The sequence below is a fragment of the Primulina tabacum genome, chromosome 12 (genome assembly GCF_025594145.1).
Source record: "Primulina tabacum isolate GXHZ01 chromosome 12, ASM2559414v2, whole genome shotgun sequence".
Classification (NCBI taxonomy): Eukaryota; Viridiplantae; Streptophyta; class Magnoliopsida; order Lamiales; family Gesneriaceae; genus Primulina; species Primulina tabacum.
Window position 1 is genome coordinate 4,768,114 of NC_134561.1, and position 22,865 is coordinate 4,790,978.

At 40.0% G+C, this 22,865-nt stretch overlaps 1 protein-coding gene across 2 annotated transcripts; it reads right to left on the minus strand.

The window, feature by feature from the left end:
• Positions 1 to 1,273: 1,273 nt before the first annotated feature.
• On the minus strand, positions 1,274 to 16,167 carry LOC142520097 (uncharacterized). 2 transcript variants are annotated; one of them, XM_075623070.1, is made up of 13 exons: positions 14,771 to 15,027; positions 14,530 to 14,682; positions 13,605 to 13,643; positions 13,307 to 13,399; positions 13,059 to 13,175; positions 12,540 to 12,635; positions 5,159 to 5,272; positions 4,072 to 4,125; positions 3,845 to 3,892; positions 3,386 to 3,536; positions 2,382 to 2,547; positions 2,154 to 2,223; positions 1,274 to 1,791 (listed from the first exon to the last, which is right to left on the minus strand). In XM_075623070.1, exons 2-13 carry the CDS (start codon positions 14,599 to 14,601, stop codon positions 1,531 to 1,533), a joined length of 1,281 nt encoding a protein of 426 aa, XP_075479185.1. In that variant the 5' UTR covers positions 14,602 to 14,682; positions 14,771 to 15,027; the 3' UTR covers positions 1,274 to 1,530. The 2 variants fall into 2 exon arrangements, with proteins under 2 accessions (XP_075479185.1, XP_075479184.1); XM_075623069.1 differs by lacking the exon at positions 14,771 to 15,027 and adding an exon at positions 15,963 to 16,167 and having other exon boundaries at positions 1,278 to 1,791.
• Between the last annotated feature and the right edge of the window lie 6,698 nt (positions 16,168 to 22,865).

Sequence of the window (22,865 nt, forward strand, 5' to 3'; positions counted from 1 at the left end):
CATCTGACGCTTTATTTCCGTCTGAATTGCCTACCACCACAATTTCAACAACTTCAGCCATCTTTGTTGACTTATTTACCGACACAGGAATCCTAAAGAAATAGTATGATATGAATTGGGAACCATCGCATAACAGAATAACAATGGAAACAAGTATAACTAAACGACATTGAGATCAAGAAGAATTTAGAAAAAGAATTTTACAAAAAAATCGATTTTTTGTTTTAATGCAGATGCGAGAAATCTCAAGGCATTGGCATATTTGAAACGAAGGGAATCGTGGGGGGATGCAGTTTTGAAAACGTTGTGTGCTCAAATTACCGAAAAATCCATGCAAGGAAGGTTCTACAACAAATAATTGGAGGATGAAAATGGAAAAACATTTTGGTGTGTTTTGGCTTATCATTCTTAAAAACTAAAGCACCGACGCATGCGTTGCGTGCTACACTGTAATTTTGATATATAAATTAAAAAATAAAATGAAAAATAAAAGGATAAAAAAATGACCTCAGTGAGAATTGAACCTCTATCTAAACCATATATAACTTCCATTAAAGTTTTAACATTTTATTAATATAAATAATTATTAAAACAGACCATGACACCAAAGTTAGTTACTCTAAATGTCTCAAACTTAATAAAATAGTATAGATAGAAAAATAATAGATACTAGGAAATAGTAAAAATTAATAACACATTTTTTCATATAATAATTAGAGTAGGTCTATTGTGAGATGATATCACGAATTTTTATTTGTGAGACGGGTCAACCCTACCGATATTTACAATAAAAAGTAATACTCTTAGTATAAAAATTAATACTTTTTCATGGATGACCCAAATAAGAAATCTGTCTCACAAAATACTGCCCGTAAAACAATCTCACACAAATTTTTGTCTAATAATTAAACATGTGATTTTGATTTTTTCATCCGACTTGCAGCTAGGCTACTTCTAATTTTTTTTTTAAAAAAATTAAACTAGTGAATTAATAATGATTTGGTTTCAATGAGAATAAAATTTTTCAATTTAGCGATTTTAACAAAAAAAATAAAGCAAAGAACACTACAAGACTGCTCATAATAGCGACGGTTTGGAAAAAACCGATAGATTTTAAAAAACCATCTTAATTTTAATCGAGAAAATCTCGCTTTGTTTCGTCACACAACATTTTTTTTTGTAGTGAGTGAAATTTGGTTCGTCGGATGTTTGGACTAAGTTCATTCGGTCATTTGACATCTTAACTAAAATCTAAAACATGTCACTCTACGTTGCACACAATGGCTACATGATAAAATACCGATCACTCAGAGCCCAAAATCGACAACCCGAACCATGGACGTTCATGTATGCGCGCGACCGAGTCCTTTAACCAGAGCCGTAAAGATTTTCGTCTATCAACCAATTTTCTTTTTGTAGATAAATCATACTCCTCAACGCTATCTATATATTATTAAAGAAAGATATTGTGACTGTCAAAAAATGGAAGGGGTTCCTGTTTCCCTGCGTGGGATGAATATCCCAGTCGGCCTACACATTATGACTGTTGGAATTGAGTAGTTTCTCTTCTTCATTTGGAATGTCAAGAATAGATAATTGAACATGAGAAGACTTCGAGTTCATCTTGTTCCACTCATTTTCAACACGAAAGAAAATCCATTGGAAGCGTCGAAGCATCTCCAGGGCCGATATTGCGAAAACAGTGATGTAATTATGGCGAAGATGAGCCGACAGCTTGTACGTCCATGTACATCGTAGGATGAGATTGCTTCCAATCACCCAAAAGTAAACCTGCGGATTCCCAGAACCAAAAGTACCTTAACAAATATTGAACTCACATGAATCAAATCGAGATAAAAACCAGGTGTTTCATCATATAACAGATTAGTGATTTTAGGAAATGGAAAGCATTCAGTCAAGTGTATTTTTGGTCGGTAGTAGCCAGTGTCACACTATTTTTCTCAACTGAACAAATCCTCCAGTCCGAAGCATGGGAACATCCAACTGGTGCATGAAATTATGGGGAATTGATGAGCAATAGCAGAAGCATATTACAGACATTAAAGCAGGGAAATGAAATCTCTGTAACCAATCCATATATCAAATTCATTTTTCAAAACACAGACAGAAGCAGAAAGCAAGTATTGCTTTACCCATGTCCGTCCATATAACAAGTGGGACAAGAAATGCGGTCTGCTGAACTTGAAGACTCGAGTGAAACAACTGGTAAACAATTAAATAACATAAATCAGTAATTCCTCAAATTACAAAGAAAATATGACATTTTCCAACAAAAATAATAGCTGAATTAAAACCAGATCAATTGAAAATAATAATAATAATAAAATCAATTAAACCAGTCAGTTTCTTAACAGATGTACCTCAAATCCCAATCTCGAGTTATATCCCAGTAGAATGAGTACAAAGAGTTCAATATACTCGACAGAAGCCACATAGGCCGATAAATATCCGTCCATTTGTTAGGAAACACATGATACTTTAGAGCTGACAGAAAAATAACTGGCACTGCCGTTGAATACTTCAAGGCTGAAAGCATAGGTAGCTCTAATTATTGATCGATCAAACAAAAACCACACATAAATCAACAAGTTAATATAAACCAAATCAACTCCAGAAGGGAAGGGCCTAGATTCACGATTCAATCAGGCCTCCTAAACCATATTTAATGGGGATGATGATCACAGAGAAAGGAACCAAAACCCAGAAATTTTGGAAGCATCGGGGAAAAATCAAGAGGATCATAAGAGGAACAACAATACATCTTGATTGAGAATCTTTATTGCATGCCCGACAATGTAGAATAGTAACATTAACACAAGTCCAATTTCGATTAATGTGGTTAGAGATAATGATATCGCAAGGTTGATTGACCTAATTAGAAGGATAACTTTGATATCACTAACTTATTTTTTCAAGCTATCTTACATAATATGGTTCCTTCTAGTTCTCGATATGAGTTACTTGTGGAGCGGATCCTCATATAGGTTCATTTAATCACATGGTTTGTGAAATTTCTGACGCAACACAAGGAATATGAAATCAATGGATTTGAGATAAGTCATCTCAAATCCATCTGTCCAAGCACAATCTAAGTTGCAACCACAAAAAGGAATTCCACAATTTCTGAATACCTACATTATTTAGTAGTTTGATGTGTCAGATCACTCATTTATTATCGTTCGATGAACAAAGAGATGTGCAACTGTGAGTGGCTAGACAATACAGGTAAAACAGATCAAATATAACCGATATGAAAAATTAAAGAAAAAATCAAGACCAGCTGGTACTTGATCAGTTACCATTCATACAATCACTACGACAAGTCTGATCTCATAATGAAATAGAGGCAAGTGCCACAATGTACCATTTAAAAGAGTTGTCCTCTCTCTAGTATCTTTGTACTGCCGAAGACACTGAAAGAGACGAAAAATGTAAGGCAAAACTAGAACAATGGGTATCGCAACAGAGTGGCTTCCACAAACAGAATCCGCCTCAAACCATGCAACAGTAGCAACCTGCATGCACTAAGAGATAATTTGTTAGAAAAGGTCACTTTAAAGGAAAATTTAGGTGCTTGAATTAGAAATTATGTAAACAAAGAAACAACATTCAATCAAGTTACACATTGAATCTAACAGGAAAATTGTTGAAGCATGCAGTTTTAGAAACTAGTTCAACCAAAGCAAGAAGTATCTTGGGCTGCCAGAAATCTTACTGTCTAAACAAATCCTCGTAGTCACAAGACAAGACAATAGGCATAATCCTTCCAACCAAAGTCAGCAACATCACAAGATAAAAAGTTCGAAATTATAGAAAAGCTGACCTGTCGATGGACCATTCGACATACTGAACGCTCCAGGTCGGAGAAAACCTGCACCCAAGAAAAATTAACAATGGAACAAATATTATTAGCAAGGTTTGAGAATTAAGAAAACTGATTACCCATTTAAATAAGAACATCATTAGAAGATGAAAATAAATCACAGGTATACACAGGGACATGTTTTCTATGTTAAATATAATCTTAGCAAAAATGATAACAGACAGTACCTTTGACATAGAAGTGAATATATCTGCTAAAAAGAAGTCAGCAAACGTTATAGCCTGCGCACACAAAATGAAAGTTCACAAGTAAACAAGATGATTAAAAATTTCAAGTATCTAGAAGCTATATATCTCAGTTTAGATGAAAGAGAACATTGAATTTAACTCAGATTACAATATAAGCATAGCAAACTCTGGACATAGTCAACCAGCTAGCACTTCAAAAAACAGGAGAAGGTTTAAGGTGGCATAGCACCGATAGGCTTGGAGTGGTACATACTCATCTGGATAAAAGTTTGGATTGAGGTAGGTAATAAAAAAGGCAACAGTCGCAAATTATAATGGTATATGAACAACAGAAGCAGTGGATGGAATGGATTTTGTTGTTAATGAGGGGTTTCATAGGGGCTACATATACTGGAAGGCAAGTTGAGGTTGCTAGCCTTTTGCCACCAAAAGGGTATCGGCTATCATTCGTTATACACTTGAATTCCAGGAAGGAAACATTTACAAGGAAATACTCTCTAAAAAATACAAGAAAGACACTAACAAAATGTAATGAAAAGTATGATGAAAATCTAATATATGAACTAATGGATGTTTAGGAGGTTGAGGGGTACAAGACTGTGAAAGCACCCGCATACACATATTTGAATACAAGTGTGACCAGAAGCTTATTTTTAGGCATCCCATAACTCACAAAAATTGAAAGTATTTACCACATTATAAAGAATGACTTTCAAGAAAAAGAATAACGATTAACATCCCTATCAAAAACTTTGGGATAAAAGGTCCCAAATTGAGTGGTCTGGTTGCAAAATTCAATAAAGTTTCAATGGACTATTACACAAGTATCAAGTCAATAAAGATATGTTCCACTAGAAACTAGACACGAGTTCCTATGTCCAGAAATTGCACCTCGGCTTCACAAAATGCATATTACCTACAAAATGTGTTAGTTGTTACCAGTAAAAATTAACTTAATTTGATATGGCAACAAATATGAAAGTCGGCTTATTTTTTCTTCCTATTTTTCTCAAACCAAAAAAATGGATAGGATATGCACCATAAGTTATCAAGGAACCAAACTTGCCTGCAATGGGAACACTATCCGCCAAATGGTCCGCAAGAAGTAGTAGCGAGATGACAAATAAAATATATCAAATGGAAATATGAGGATCATTGCAACAGCTGCATACAAGAGTATCTGCAGTTCCCACCGTAAAGGTTATTACAGCAATATATTATAGGAAGTACGGAACATGACAAAAACCAGGTGTGATTCACAGCACATATTTTACAATCATACATGAGAAAAAAATATTTTAAAAGATATTTAAGCAACTCTTTTTTTTTTTTATAGGAAACATTAAAATATATATAGTAAAAAGTTTTGGTTACAAAAGAAGCGGATGAGTAGTCCGCACATAAGGATAAAACAACACACTATCGTCAAACCATTACAAACTTTCAATCCCTAACAAGATCCGATATATAGTGAAATTGTTGAACTCTTTAATCCTTGATGTCGACGATGCAACTCTGAATTTGATAAGCTCCCAAACCTCATTGACATTGTTGTTTAAGTCGTTGAAAATTCTGTTATTCCTCTCGAGCCAGAGTGACCAAAATGTTAAGTGAACGATGACGTACCGGAAGACCTTAACTCTTGTACCCGATGATAAACCTGGCTCAATAATGAACATGTCTCGTGCTCTCTGAGGAAAAACCCAATAACATCTCTGAGTTCCTGCATCACCATAGTCCAAATAACTCGTGAAAAAGAACAGTGAAGCAATAAATGATCCTGTCTCGTTTTGTTTTTGACATAACGTACACCATTGAGGACTTAAAGCACAAGTCGGCCATCGTCTTTGCACTGAATCTGCTGTAGGAAGTTTACCCAAAGCCACAGTCCACGAGAAAATCTGAATCTTGTGTGGGATAGGAACTTTCCAAATATTCTCATTGCAGGAGAAAACAGGAAAGGATTGGACAGGAAAAAAGGACTCATAAAAGAATTGACCGAGAACACACCCGAAGAATCCCCCAACCAAACCCTGAAATCCTCATAACCCACTTGAACCCTAACCGTATCTAGAACACCCTGAAGAATAGTAAATTCCCCCAACTCTACATCATTGAGATTTCTCCTAAAACACACGTCCCATCGGTAAGATTGACTGTCACTTACATCAACATATTCTAAGAAGCAGCGAATAGGTTTATTAGTCTGTGTAAAAATAGAATACAAAGAAGGAAACCGAACTCTGAAAGACGTACCCACTCCCCCCCAAACATCCTCCCAGAAACGAATGAAATTTCCCCCCCTCAAAACAGCCCCACTCAACCTAAGAATTGTCGGGAATGTACGAGAAATATATTTCCAAGGGCTTCTGAAAGTATCATTCCTAGACAAACCCAAGTCCCACCCATTGTCTTGAAGACCATAAATGCTTGTTATCACATTTTTCCACAAAGTCTCCTTTCCTTAATACCTCTCCGCCACCACTTTCCAAGAAGCGCTCTATTTCTCAACACAATAGTCCCCAGCCCCAATCATCCCTTGTCCTTCGGTCTGCAAACTTGCTCCCACCCAACAACATGACAATGTTTATCCCCATCCATTCCATCCCATAAGAAATCACGCATCATTTTTTCCATCATTTTTGCCACCTTAACTGGGACCCTGAACAAAGACATGTAATAGGAAGGCATTGCACTCAACACGGACTTAATAAGAGTAAGTCGACCCCCTTTTGACAAGAAGGCCTTCTTCCAACTTGAAAGTTTTTTCAACATCTTGGAAATGACTGGTTCCCAAAAGTCTAAAGTCAAAGGCTTACCTCCCAACGGTACCCCGAGGTATTTTATTGGCCAATCTTCTTTTTTACATCCAATTTCATGTGCCAGATCGAGTACTTCATTATCATCGAGATTAATCCCCAGAAGAGAACTTTTTTGAAAATTAATCTTCAACCCCGATTTAAGTCCGAATAATTTAATTATTTCCACTAGTGCCTTCACATGTCTCTTTGTTTGTACCAAGAACAACGTGTCATCTGCAAATTGAATATGCGAAATTTCTACTTTTCCTCTCCCCACCACTAACCTTTTTACCTCATCCAAATCCTTAGCCTTGTCAACCAACTTCCCCAAGGCATCAACCACTAAATTGAAAAGAAAAGGAGAAAGAGGATCTCCTTGACGAATACCTCTTTCCCCTTTTATCTTTCCCCTCGGTTTACCATTGATAAAAATCGAAAATGAGACATTTGACACACACCCTCTTATCCACTTCCTCCATCTATCTCCAAATCCTTTCTTAAGTAACACGAAATCAAGAAATCTCCAGTCGACATTATCATATGCTTTCTCAAAATCAATCTTAAAAACCCAACCCGCCTTCTTCTTCTTGCGGTGCTCTTCAACAACTTCATTGGCCACAAGGCAGCAGTCCATAATTTGTCTACCTTGTAAAAATGCACATTGGTTATCGGCGACTGTTTTGCTCAACACTTTCTTAACTCTGTTAGTCAACACTTTGGCTAAGATTTTATACAAACTTGTTGTCAAACTTATTGGCCGAAAATCATTGATCTTAATGGCATCTTGTTTCTTAGGAATGAGGCAAACGTACGTTTCATTAGTAACGCCATTTACCACCCCTCCTTCGAAGAATTCAGCGAAAAATTTCATAAGATCCTCCTTAATCGTTTCCCAATTCTTTTGGTAAAATGCCAATGTGTACCCGTCAGGCCCTGGAGCTTTGGAACCATCACTCTCAAACACCGCCTTTTTAACTTCAATCTCCAAGAAAGGAATCTCCAGTCCTTCCGCTTCAACCGTATCCAAAGGGCACCACTCCAATCCATCCAAACCTCCCCCATCCCCCTCTGAATTCCTATAAAGATTCCTAAAATATTTGATAATGTTTTCCTCAATTTCCCCCTCGTCCGTAACCACTGACTCATTTTCCAACTCCACCTTATCTACAATCGATCCACTCCTTCTGTTAGTCAACAATGAATGGAAAAATTTTGAATTTTGGTCACCTTCCCTCAACCATCTCAGTTTAGCTTTCTGACTCTCCAGTTGGAATCTTTTAAATGCCACCTTTTCCAGCTCACATCTCGCTGCCCTTCTCTCGGATTGCAAAATCTCTGACCATACTCCATCAGATTCTAACTCATCCAACTGCTCTATCTTGGATCTCAACTCCTCATATCTGACACCTACATCGCCGAATACCTCTTTATTCCAACTCACAATCTGAACTTTCAATTTTTTAAGCTTTGTCATGAATTTATACCCTTCCCAACCTTGAATCACCCCTTCATTCCACGAATTCTGAACCAGGGCTTTAAAACTGTGATGTGAAAGCCAAACATTCTCAAATCTAAACGGTGACGGCCCCCATTTCGACTTATTTGTATCAAACATCACCGGGTAGTGGTCCGAAGTAATCCTGGGTAACACTGTTTATCTGAAGTGAGGGAAAATATCCCTCCATCCATTAGTGAACAGAAATCTGTCTAGTCGGCAACAAATAGGATCCGCCTGAAATTTGACCACGTGTACTTTGCATTCAACAGTGGAGGGTCATGGAGGCCTAGTTCTCCTATCATCTGTCAAAACATAACATACTTGTGGTGGATGTAAGACTGTTCATCTTTTCTCCGGTATTCCTGACCACATTGAAATCACCTCCCAAGCACCATTTATCATCGCAAATAGAACTCAAACCTGATAATTCATCCCAAAATCTCTCCCTATCTTGCGGCTTAACAGGTCCATAAATTGCCGAGAACCACCAGCTCGTATCATCAACACCCCAAATTCGAATTGAAACTGAAAATTCCCCTATCAAGTTATCACTAACCACAACCACCCTCGGATCCCACATGACTATTATACCTCCCGCACGTCCTTCCGAGGGCAAAAAGACCCAATCCACGAATCTGGACTTCCACAAACTAGTCACAAAACACTTATCAATGTGTTCTTTCTTAGTTTCCTGGATCACCACTAATTCCGGATTTGCTTTCCGTGTCACCGTTCGAACTAGTTCTCTTTTTTTCACGTCCCCCCTTCCCCTGATATTCCAAATGAGAATCTTCATAACAAAATCTCATGACCCTTCGAGGAAGAACCTCTTTCAAAATTATATTCACACCTCAATCTATTCATTTCTTTCTTCAACAGCACCTTAAGCAACTCTTCACATCTGTTGATTTGATAGAATCAATTAGGATAATATTGGTTGATTTTATAGAATCAATTAGGATAATATTTGATTCGATCAAGTTTAGTAAGGCAAAATCTCCTCCAAGATCTATTGGGGTTTTATTTTGATATGATTTTGTGGTGTTTTCCTGTTTTAAGTGTACTCTACACCAGCCTTGTATAATACAGAAATAAACTGAATAAAGCTCTCTTATTCCTCTTGTCGTGCATTTATTTCTACATGAAATAAGAGACCGATGATTGGTCATGAACTTCAAAGCAGCTATTGTTGGCGCCGGATCTGCTTTTTCTGCCACAAACGGCGATGATAACACATCAGAGGACAACCTCCTTCGAGCATTGTCCTCTCCGATACAGCCTCCTTTCAAATAACGATTTACCTATTGAATGGGATGAATTATCACAATATGTCCGTCTTGTTATCGACGGCAAAAGAAAATTAGGTTATTTGAATGGAGAGGTGAAGCCTCCAACCTCGACTCATGCAAAATATAAACAATGTCGATCTGAAAATTCCTTGGTCACATCATGGTTGATCAACTCAATGGAACCCGCGATCGAAAAACCGTTTATGTTTCTTCTGACAGCTCGAGAAGTGTGAAAGGCTATTCGACAGACATACTCGGATCTGGAAAATTACTCTCAACTATACAAGCTTAACACTCGCACGTGGAGGATACAACAAGGATTTCGTGATGTTACAAGATATTACAATGAGTTTATGATTCTCCGATAGGAGTTGGATCTCTTTGTAGTGGAGGAATGGGAAAGCAGAAAGAACATCATTCAGTATGAAAAAAGAAGGAAAAGGGCAGTGTGTTCATCTTTCTTGTTGGTCTGGATAAAGAAATGGACGAGGTTCGCGGCCGCATACTTGGCCGCAACCCTCTTCCAAAAATTTGTGAAGTCTTCTCTGAAGTGCGTAGGGAAAAGGCTCGACGCCATGTGATGCTACCAAATTCCATTGATTTGCTGATAGTTACAAAAGCTCTGCAATGGTTAACAAGAACAATAACCTCTATGAGGACCGAAAGAGTGGGAAATCAAAACCCTTTTACAAGAGTGCAACAATCTATGACATACCATCGATACTTGTTGGCAAAAACACAGGAAAGCCACCCATCTAAAAAAGAATACAGACAACAATCCAACAGGGATGATAGCAATAGATGCGTCTTTCAAACAAGCAGTATCGACTCTGGACAGCAACCATCTTACTCAGAACCTCTTCCCTTCACAGAGGATCAACTGGATCACATGTACCAATTGTTTCAAACTCGCTCGAACCCCTCCAATCCTTCCTGTTCACTAGCCCAAACAGGTATCTCTTCCAAACGTTGTAACTTCGATTCGTAATAGCTCGTGGATTCTGGATTCAAGTGCTACGGATCATATGACGGGTTCTTCATAATTTTTTTCCTCCTATATTCCTTACGCCGAGAATCAAAAGGTTAAAATTGTTTATGGTTCTTTTTCTCCTGGTACCGGGAAAGGAACCGTTACCGTCTCTACTTCTTTGGCACATAAAAATGTGTTGCATGTTCCTTCCTATCGTATAATTTATCGTCTATAGGTAAATTAACTACTGATTTTAATTGTCGTGTCATGTTCCTTCCGGTTGATAAAGGGAGATATCAATGATTGGTTGGAAGACTGATTTATCTATCTAAGACCCGACCTGACATTGCTTTCGATGTATGCACTCACTGTATGAAGAACATCTTCACGATTATGCGGCATCTAAAAAGGACACCAGGAAAAAGACTTTTCTTTGAAAAAGGTGAGAAGAAAGAAATTGAATTGTACACTGATGTTGACTGGGCTAGATCAATCACTGACCGTATATCAGCTTCAGGTTAGTGAACATTGATCTAGGGTAACATGGTAAGCTGAAGAAGTAAAAAGTAAAATGTCGTTGCAAGAAACACCCGAATTTGGATCCATGGCTCAAGGAGTTTGAGAATTTTTATGGTTAAAAAAGGTTCATGGATGAGTTGAAGAGGTCAGTGAATTTTCCGTTAAAGTTGTTTTGTGACAATAAAACAGCGACCAACATTGTTCACAATCTTGTTTTTCATGAAAGGACCAAACACATTGGAATCAACATACACTTTATAAAAGAGAAATTTGACGAATGACTTATTTGCATGCCATTCGTTCCAAGCACACTGCAACTTGCAGACATCCTAACTTAGGGCCTGTCAAGACAACTCTTTGAAGAGCAAGTGAGCAAGTTGGACATGATGGACTTCTTTGCACCAACTTAGGGGAGTGTTGATTTGATAGAATCAATTAGAATAATATTCTTTGATTTGATAGAATCAATAATAATTGATTTGATTAAGTTTAGTATGCCAAGATATTATCCCAATTTATTGGGATTTTATTTTTATATGATTTTGTGGTGTTTGTCTATTTAAGTGTACTCTACACTGGCCTTGTTTATGCAAGAATAAACTGAATAAAATTTTCTCTTATTCCTCTTGTCGTCCATTTATTTATATCGACCAAGAAACATTTATACCACAATTCTGAAGCAATAGATGGTCAAATACATCTATAAATTTCAATATAATGATTTCCTACCACATGTACTCATATTTTACTTGAAAAGATCAAAGTGCAGAAAAATTTCAGCAAAAATCAATTGATCAAATTAGTCATATCATGTTCATTCAATTGCAGAAGAAGAAAATGCATATAGAAGATTTTGATGTGGCCCGGTTAGGTATGGGAGTTGTCATATAACTGACAATTGTCAACATATGAAAGGAAGACACAAGGGCCAGAAAGGGGTCGTGTTAGCCAAAAATTCTGCATTCACAACAAATGGTCGCCAAAATATCCTTTATGAACATACTTCTCGTGTATCCAGTTATTTTTCTTTCTCAAACCGTCTAAAAGCTCCGCTATCGATTGAGGAGTTGCTAAATTATCTCTTTTGAAAATGGTTTTACTGTCCCTATTCATTTTCCCTTTCAAGCTATGTGGCAACACAAATGCAAAATAGAACATGCTTAAAATCTCTTTTTGAGAATGGTTCCAGTGTCCCTGGTTCTTTTCCCTTTCAAGCTATGTGGCAAAACAAATGCAATATAGAAATGTGCTTAAAAATTAGAGCTCCAAAAAATTCATCATATATGATATACCATCAAATCATTAGCAAGAGGCATCTGAAATGGATGAAGCATCAAAATGAATTGAAGAAGAGGAGTTATCTATTACACTGGTTGGAATGCAGCCAATAAAACTTCTCCATGTGAATAAAGATATAGATATGCTGTCATGCTAGTTGGGACAATGATCGTCATCCAGGTAGCACTCTGCAATGTTAAATGGTTTATGGGTAACATGATAATAAAATTTGAAGTAGAGAAACAGACACATAGAGACAGATTTTTGAATTATTTGCAGTTGCGGACAATTTTCTACTCAATTTTGGGAATGCAAAAATCAAGTCCATATGAAGACCAAACTTTGTCATATTTCGAAAAATACATAAGTTATGGAATGATAAAAAAAAGAGCAGAACACAATGAGAAGAAATAAAGTTCCTATGTAGAAGATCCAGCAGAATGCATAGAGAAGAACAAGTATGGTCAATCAAAAGAAGGTCCAGATATTAAGTTAAAGATGTGTACAAAATCAGCCTAGAGATAGACAGGTTCAGCTACATTTACGGGCACAGACAGGGGGTCAATAAATGGGCAGAGCACAAATCAATGAAATTTCACAACAATGCATACCTTCCATATTTCTCGATGAGTGAGATGATTTGGATCTAAGTCAAAAATTTTAGCATAACCAACATTAGCCTGGGAAAAAACCCATAAACATATTCCCCAAAGCCAAACCATCATGGTCTACGAGAGACAAAAAATAACAGTGTTAAAGCAGAAATAGGAGTTGATACATGATAATGCAACTCAAATGGCAATGCTTTGTTTCAGAATCCATATGTTAGCTCAAAACAAACTAATAAAGCTTAACTTACCACAAGAAGAAGTGGATTATAATACAAAAAAGCCTCGTATAAAAATAAATCTCTCAGGTCTGTGTTCATTCTCATAACCGAATCCCATCCAATCTGCACATTTAGAGTGTAACAATGCATAATGCGCCAACTGGAAATAGATTGTTTCCCATGCAAAATTCCAATAGTTTCCACTTCCAAATAAGAATTAGGCAACCCCAAGCCGAACAGGTAGGTAAAATGCCATATATTTGTATTATATGAATAAAAGGAATCATTAAATGCATATGTGTGTTATCAAAAGAGTATGGAAGCTGACCTTGCAACAACTGAATCCCCATAAGATAAATAAGAGTACCTACACATCAGAATGAGCTAAAATTTTCAACATGCAGAAAAGAATATAACTTTAATCCAAGAGAGTTAAACAACATTGCATGCTTACCAAAAGCTTATGAAATTAAACTGAAGTTGTGGTAAGATGTCATAAAGACAGTGAAAGCGAAAGTGAATGATTTGAGTCAACTCCATAAACAAAATGATAAAACTAAATTGGAACCATAAATAGCCCTGTGTGTTGAGATACCAATCACTTAATCAAAATTGAAGACCGTAAAGAAGGCATAGCGAAAAACTCAGTCTATTGCCAAAAGTGTATAACTAAAATTGCGCAAGAATTCTACAGTTAGCAAGAAAAGCATACAACAAGATCTAAACAAGACATTTAAGTAAAAGAATCACCAAGCAACATAATCTTATCAAACAAAACATTTCAAAAATGCTTTGCGACCAGAGTCAAATAATAAACGTACTTCGGCATTTATCACAGGGAACGTTTATATACCACAGTAAAAGACGAAAACAGAAAATAAACCTTATAGTACACACTTTGCACAGTAAGGATAATACTACTGCACAAACAGATCTTGTTTCCGTTCATTACCTGAATACAAATTTTCAATGTCACCATTCTACGATTTTCCATCTATTTTATTTAAAAATTGACTCTCTTTTTTCGGTTGATTCCCATTCAAACAGCAAAAACAAATTTGAACAAATAGATTATGCATTGCCCCTCAACACCTTTCACTTTATGCTAAATAATTTTAGATAAATTCAACAAAGATTAAAAAAAATGAAAAGAAAAAAAAACACTTGGAAAGTTCATAGTTGTTCTTTGTACCACAATTTCTCATTTCTCAGCTAAACGATTAGTGTTTCTATGAAAACAATAAGAGTGCTACCTTGAATCTCCACAGCAGAACTGGGGATGGTAAAATTGCCGTGCTGTTCAACGGTGAGCTCAAACCTTTCATTTCATTCGATTTTATACAAGCAAAACACTTTCTTATGCACTATTTCCCAGGTCGCCGATACCTTGAGGATGATATCAGATCCTGACATAAACACATCATCAATTTAAAATGGTAGAGGAAAAACACATGGCAGGAAATAACAGTTCATAGAAGACATATCCTCACTTACCAAAATCAAATAAAACACGTCTAACTTCCAGAATTGCATATAAACAGGTAGCATTATACGCTAAACCTCCAGACTTACGAGGTGAGGAAGGTTACTGAATTCAAAAGGTTGAGGGTGTATAGAAAGACCACGACTGAAGAAAAAGATAAAATGGGTGTCCATGTAGTTTTAGTAAAACTAGAATAAAGCATCAAACCATAAACTATTGGCTACAAAAGAGTAAAGATTGAACACTAAGGACTGAAGTTAAAATTCTCAAGAACGTTTATTTTCTGGCTGAGGCTGCAACTTAGGCTGGATAAAAATTTTAATAAAGCAGGAAAACAGCAACTAATTGTCCTAAAGTTATCGTTCAATATCTGAAGCAACATGGACGGCTAGATCATAATGTTGATTCAATCCTCCTTATCTTAATTCTCGCTCTTACAAATACCTTAAAATGGTTGTTCTTTTTTACTGGACAACACGAGAGCAGGCTTACTGCTTTATACATCATGTTTGCCCACTTCATACAAGTTAGACAGGCAACAGTGTTATAACAAATAAATAACTAGGAAGTTTCAGGAGGAACAGATTTATCCGAACTAAAGTAGAAACAAGATTCAATAGAACAGATTCCAAATACATTCAGTGACCGAGCACATGCCATGTGTATCCAAGTTGCCTTAAAACATTTAACATCATCGGCACACTCAGCATTTTGACAGATTTTCTTATTATATCAATGACACCAAGTGGTATTGATGTGGTACACTCGGCATTTTGAGAAGTCCTCGGACAAAAATAACAAACACAAGATGTCAACATATTCTTTCTCATGAGCAACATCCTTCATTAAAATAAATCAGAGCTTATTTCTATCAGTTCCTGTTCATTTTCATAACACTGGCTGCCACCCCACTCACATGGGTAGCATTTAGAAAAATGTACTTTAACATCATAAAGTATACATTTTTATTCACCGCGTTATCTCACAACAACAAAATTATTTAAAGAACGAAATAAGTATTTAATTGAAATTAAACTTCTATTTTTCCTGTTATGGCTTCGAAAACTGATATAATCCCATTTCACCTACAACACATACGCGTAGAACCCAGAAGAGAAAACATGAATCGAAAACAGAGAACAAATCATAAATTCAAAAACAACTCCACGAACGGATACATATCAAAACAATGAAACCCATTACCGTGAGCAAAAATCACAGGCCTAGATATCGGACACACCGATCTGTCCGACAATTTTCTGCAGGAAACAAATTAACAAACACGATGAGTTCTCCGAAGATCCAATGCACGAGTCTTGGTTGATGCAAGCTGGAGTTTGTCAGGAGAATGTGAAGACTTTGGAGTATAATGCAAGTAATTAATCTTTGAGATCTGGAATTTGCCTTAAAATTTATTTTTAAATTACGTATGTTTTTTTTCAAGCCAAATTATATATGTTTTGGAGTGATTTTTTTTGAAAATCTGAATATAAAGAAATATCTATAGTATTGCTTGCACAAATTTCGATAACTAAGCAAACGAAATTGAATCTCAAATTTGATATGATAAAAATAAATTAAACTAATTTGAAAATTGAATAAATAAACTTATGTCATTATTATATATTACAAATCACAAAAAATTCACAAAATATGCAAAATATATTAAAATCTGAAATGAAAAAGACGTAAAATATTTAAAAATAGATTGTGATACTCACGGAAAATTTAGGGTCCGATTTTCGCAAGTGTCACTAGTCCAGACGCAGGTTTTGAAATTACCCTGAACCTGAAATCACAAATAAGATCGTTAGGAGGGGGCCATGAGGGTGTCCTGGCGTAGCCCCTCCGACGCTCAAGTCAGAGACTGAGGATATATGAGGGGAGCAGCTAAGGGTGCTGCTGAAAACCATATATTGAATTTATCAACTGAACACTCAAACCTGATATTTATAGAAGAATACATGGGCATTTGATGGGCCTGTCTTACATTTGGGCTTGGGATGGACCAGGGGTAATGGGCCCATCCATGGGGTATCACCAGTCTCCATACTCACGAAAAATTTAGGGTCCGATTCCCGCAAGTGTCACTAGTCCAGACGCAGGTTTTGAAATTACCCTGAGCCTGATATCACAAATAAGATCGTTAGGAGGGGGCCAGGAGGGTGTCCTGGCGTAGCCCCTCCGACGCTCAACTCAGAGACTGAGGATATATGAGGGGAGCAGCTAAAGGTGCTGCTGAAAACCATATATTGAATTTTTCAACTGAACACTCAAACCTGATATTTATAGAAGAATACATGGGCCCTTGATGGGCCTGTCTTCCATTTGGGCTTGGGATGGACCAGGGGTAATGGGCCCATCCACGGGGTATAACCAGTCTCCCCCTCCCGAGTCGAACTGAATCGCAGGTTCGAAGTTCGATTAGCTGTGCTGTCCTTGGGTCACCGGGTACAAGTTGTGCATTTTCTTCTAGCCGTTTGTCAGTCTCCAAAGATTTGGAAACAAATCAAATCGTAATCCTGCTTTCATTCTCACTCTACCCATACAGAATTTTTTCTTCAATTTCATTTATCAGCTTTCCCCAGCCGTGCTAACCCTAACGCAACCGCATCATCAGCCCGTCATCACCGTCGTACACCCCCCTAGCCACCGCCTCACTCAAACCACCGCCCGAGCCTCGCCCAGCCATCGCCCCACACCGCCCGAGACAACGCGCAACCACCGCCCAAGCCAACGCCTCGCCTCGCCTAGCCCGTTTTCGCCCGAGCGTCCCGCTCGCCATGCTCGCCCAGCCACCGCCTCACCCCGCCCGAGACAGCTCCTCTCCCAACGCGCAACCACAGCCCAACACGCAGCCACCGCCCAAGCAAAAGCCTCGCCTCGCCCAGCCAGCCCTCGCCCGAGCGCCCCGCTTGTCACGCTCGCCCAGCCCCGTTCTCGCCCGAGCGCCCAGCCACTACTCCGTGCTCGCCCGAGCGCCTTGCTCGCCCGAACGCCCAGCTCGCCCTCACCTCGCCCTTGCCTCGCCTCACCCTGGCCTCGCCCAAGTCACGCCTCGCCCTAGCCTCGCCTCGCCCCCTTTCGTCTCGCCTCGCCTTTGTCTCGTCACCCAAGACACCCCTCGCCTCGCCCAGCTTCGCCCAAGCCAACGCTGCAGGCTTGCCCCACGCTACAGGCTCGCCTGGCTTCGCCCAAGCCAACGCTGCAGGCTCGCCCAAAACACCCCTCGCCAGCTCACCCAGGCCCTTGCTCGCCAGCCCAAGACACCCCTGGACAGCTTGCCCAGCTTCGCCCAAGCCAACGCTGCAGGCTCGCCCAAGACACCCCTCGCCAGCTCGCCCAGGCCCTTGCTCGCCTGCCCAAGACACCCCTCGCCAGCTCGCCCAGCTCCTTGCTCGCCCGAGCGCTCATCCAGTACGTTGAGAATTTTGATACATTCCCTTGCGAATGATTGTGTGATTACTAAATAGCTTTTGAGGGCGTTGCCCCCAAACCCCCACGACCTGACCGGGCAGGTCGATCCCCGTGACCTGATCGGGCAGGTCGATCCCCGTGACCTGACTGGGCAGGTCGATCCCCGTAATTTTCACAGCGGCAAACATTGTTCGTTAACGAAAAACGAAATAAATTTTTCTAACACAGTATGCCCTCGTCGCCCCCATCTTCAAGGTCCTCTACTAAACTTTTGAAGGAAAATAGTTTCCACTTCCCCGCACCCTTGACTCCTCTGCTAAAATAGTTCTTAGCAGGAAAATAAAACTCTTTCCTTATCATCTCATAACTCCTCTGCTAAGCCGCGCCTTTGCAGGAAAATAAAAATTCTCCACCTTCACCCTCTAACTCCTCTGCTAGGCGACGTCTTAACAGGAAAATAAAAATTCTCCACCTTCACCCTCTAAATCCTCTGCTAGGCAACGCCATAGCAGGAAAATAAGATTCAACACCTCCACCCTCTAACTCCTCTACTAGGTGATACCTTAGCAGGAAAATAAAAATTCAACACCACCCCTCTCTAACTCCTCTGCTAGGCGATGCCTTAGCAGAAAAATAATAATTCTCCAGTTTCACCCTCTAAATCCTCTGCTAGGCGACGCCATAGCAGAAAAATAAGATTCAACACCTCCACCCTTTAACTCCTCTGCTAGGCAATGCCTTAGCAGGAAAATAAAAATTCAACACCCCCCTCCCTAACTCCTATGCTAGGCGATGCCTTAGCAGGAAAATAATAATTCTCCACCTTCACCCTCTAACTCCTCTGCTAGGCGACGCCATAGCAGGAAAATAAAATTCAACACCTCCACCCTCTAACCCCTCTTCTAGGTGATATCTTAGCAGGAAAATAAAAATTCAACACCCCCACCCTCTCACTCCTCTGCTAGGTGATACCTTAGCAGGGAAATAAAATTCAACACCCCCACCCTCTCACTCCTCTGCTAGGTGATACCTTAGCAGGAAAATAAAATTCAACAGCTCCCAAACTCTGCTTCTCTGCTAGGCGATGCCTTAGCGGGGAAATTTAATTCTCCTCCTCTCTAACTCTGCTCCTCTGCTAGGTGATGCCTTAGCAGGAAAATAAAATTTTTCTCCTCCCCAACTCTGCTCCTCTGCTAGGCGATGCCTTAGAAGGAAAATAAAATTTCTCTCCTACTCACCTCTACTCCTCTGCAAGGCGATGCCTTAGCAGGAAAATTTAATTCTCCTCCTCTCTAACTCGGCTCCTCTTCTAGGCGATGCCTTAGCAGGAAATTTAATTCTCCTCCTCTCTAACTCTGCTCCTCTGCTAGGCGATGCCTTAGCAAGAAAATAAAATTTTTCTTCTCCCCGACTCTGCTCCTCTGCTAGGCGATGCCTTAGAAGGAAAATAAAATTTCTCTCCTACTCACCTCTGCTCCTCTGCTAGGCGATGCCTTAGCAGGAAAATTTAATTCTCCTCCTCTAACTCTGCTCCTCTGCTAGGCAATGCCTTAGCAGGAAAATTTAATATTTTTTTTCCACCTCAACTCTGCTCCTCTGCTATGCGATGCCTTAGCAGGAAAATAAAATTTTTCTCCTCCTCAACTCTGCTCCTCTGCTAGGCGATGCCTTAGCAGGAAAATAATTTTTTTTTCCTCCCCGACTCTGCTCCTCTGCTAGGCGATGTCTCAGCAGGAAAATAAAATTTTTCTCCTCCTCAACTCTGCTCCTCTGCTAGGCGATGCCTTAGCAGGAAAATAATTTTTTTTTCCTCCCCGACTCTGCTCCTCTGCTAGGCGATGTCTCAGCAGGAAAATAAAATTTCTCTCCTACTCACCTCTGCTCCTCTGCTAGGCGATGACTTAGCAGGAAAATTTAATTCTCCTCCTCTCTAACTCTGCTCCTCTGCTAGGCGATGCCTTAGTAGAAAAATAAATTTCTCTCCTACTCACCTCTGCTCCTCTGCTAGGCGATGCCTTAGCAGGAAAATTAAATTTTTCTAACTTTCATAATTTACCAACATTCATGAATTGAAAAGAAGAACTTGATTTTATTGAATTCCAACTGATTACATTGGAAAATGCAAAGATGAAATACATCAACGATAAAATCCAGAATGATATTCCCTAAGGTGGTAAGCATTCCAGGGACTCCTTAATGCCTTGCTTTGAGCATTCTCCAAGCAATAAGCTCCAGAATTAAATTTCTCAGTCACTCTGAAAAGTCCATCCCACTTTGGGTCCATCTTTCTCCTCTGCTCTTATTGTACCTTCAACAGGACCAAGTCACACACTTCTTCCTTTCATAATCATGCTAACTATCAAACGCGCTCTTTTCCCCTCCTCCCTCACTACCCCCTCATAACATCGACGCGCGGCTTTTTGGTCTCCGCACAAGACTCCAACTCCCTTCCCGACATGAAATTTCAATTTCTGATGATAGGTGGAAGCTACAGCTCTGAAATTCTTTAGGGTTGACCGCCCCAGAATTCCATTATAAGCGGATGGGGTGTCCACCACGGTAAATGTTGTCATCTTTATTACTCGCCGAGGTTCATGTCCCAAAGATAGAGGGAGAACAATCTGACCCAGCGGCGGGATGGCATGTCCTGCAAACCTATATAGAGGAGTAGAGATCGGTTCGAACTCAAATCCTTCCACCTTCATCTGATCCAAAGTGCTCTTGAACAAGACGTTTACGGAGCTTCAATTATCAATAAATATCCTCGCCACATCATAATTGGCAATGGTGGCCGTCACCACCAATGCATCGTTATGTGGAGTCACAACGCCTCGGAGGTCTTCCGGTCCAAAGCTGATGATGGGATCTTGTGGTAAGTCTTCACCCTTAGATATCTAAAAGTTCTCCAACCTTCTCCCATATGCCTTCCGAGCTCGCCCAGATTCTCCATCAGTAGCACCTCCCGAGATCATATGAATAATTCCTCTCGTAGGGTGGTTATCCTCGTTCATTCCCCTTCTCGGCTCAACAGGCTCCTGAGGGACATCTTGACCTCTACCTTCCCTTCTCTGCTCCCCGATCCTCTGATTTATCCATGGAGGGCCTTGACCACGCTTAGGGGATGAGCGAGACCTCTGTCGACTCCTGGATGAGGATCCTTCTCGTCTATCCCGCGAAGGCAATCCAGCACTGCACTCAACCCTTTGCGACTTCTCCCACCTTCCCTCGGGCTCCCTCACTTCCATCACCTTGTCACGACTCCCATCTAGAAGAATATGGGATGAGAATTGTCCTCTGCCCCTAGCCTTATCACCCTCCCTCTCGCCCGCGCCTCTCTTCCTACCTCCTCTTTCTGCTCCCTCAGCTCTACTTCCTCCAGGCCGCTGCTCCATCCTCTTATGCCGCTGGGCATCTTCAAGATTTACATATTTTTCCGCCCGAGATAATAGATCATCATAACTTGATGGAGGTTTCTTCACTAATGATTTAAAGAACTCTCCTCCTCTAAGTCCCTAGGTAAAGACACTTATCATGATGTCAGGAGTGGCCGCTGGTATCTCCAGCGCTGCGTTGTTGAAACGCTGGACAAACACTCGCAAAGTTTTAGCTTCTTGTTGTTTCATCACGAACAGGCTCAAATAGTTTTTTGGGTGTTTTTTGCTGCTAACAAATCTGTGCAAGAAAGCAGCGGAAAAATCCTCGAAAGATCGTATGGAGTTGGGCTGCAAGGTGTTAAACCATTGCTGGGCTGACCTCACCAATGTGCCCAGAAATACCCTGCACCTGACCCAATCTGAATATTGTTGTAACAGGGCCGCATTCTCAAATCTCCCCAAGTGTTCCTCGGGGTCAGTATGTCCATCGTACTCTCCCACATTCGACTGTCGAAAATTTGGAGGAAGTTCTTCTTCTAAAATGGCTAGTGAAAAGGGACTTCCTCTCTTGGGTGCCGGCGCTCTGCTTCCCAACTGCTGCCTCAACATCTGTATTTCCTTCCACATTTCTCTCATCTCACCAATCTCCCCACTTTGGTGGGGCTTTGTCTCTTCAACCCTGCTCTGGTGGCCCTCAGCATTTTCCTCTTGCTCCTGGCGAGTGGCCTGCTCTTCAGTAAACATAGATTCTTGGTTCCTCTTCATAGCCTCATCTACTGTCCGAGTGATAAAGCGGCCCAACTGCTCCAGGGTCAAGTTCCCCACATTCTCATTGGGACGGGGTTGCTGGACCCTTGTCTCGTCATGCGATTGTTCTTGTCTTGTCTCAACATGAGATTGTTTGGTCCCCTCTGAGGACGCGATGATGCTGAGGTAGCTCTTCTACTCCCTCTCTTGCCTACAATCTCTACGTCTCAACTCAAGTTTTCCCACAGACGGCGCCAAGTGATACTCACGGGAAATTTAGGGTCCGATTCTCGCAAGTGTCACTAGTCCAGATGCAGGTTTTGAAATTACCCTGAGCCCGAAATCACAAATAAGATCGTTAGGAGGGGGCCAGGAAGGTGTCCTGTCGTATCCCCTCCGACGCTCAAGTTAGAGACTGAGGATATATGAGGGGAGCAGCTAAGGGTGCTGCTGAAAACCATATATTGAATTTATCAACTGAACACTCAAACCTGATATTTATAGAAGAATACATGGGCCCTTGATGGGCCTGTCTTCCATTTGGGCTTGGGATGAACCAGGGGTTATA

What these genes read in the sequence shown, in the direction of transcription:
- LOC142520097 (XM_075623070.1), bottom strand. Translation starts at nt 14,601, where the DNA reads ATGAAAGGTTTGAGCTCACCGTTGAACAGCACGGCAATTTTACCATCC. An exon ending in TTCTGCTGTGGAGATTCAAG is followed by an intron (nt 13,644 to 14,529) that starts GTAGCACTCTTA and finishes TCTGATGTGTAG; the next exon opens with GTACTCTTATTTATCTTATG. An exon ending in TATTGGCTGCATTCCAACCA is followed by an intron (nt 5,273 to 12,539) that starts GTGTAATAGATA and finishes TGGGAACTGCAG; the next exon opens with ATACTCTTGTATGCAGCTGT.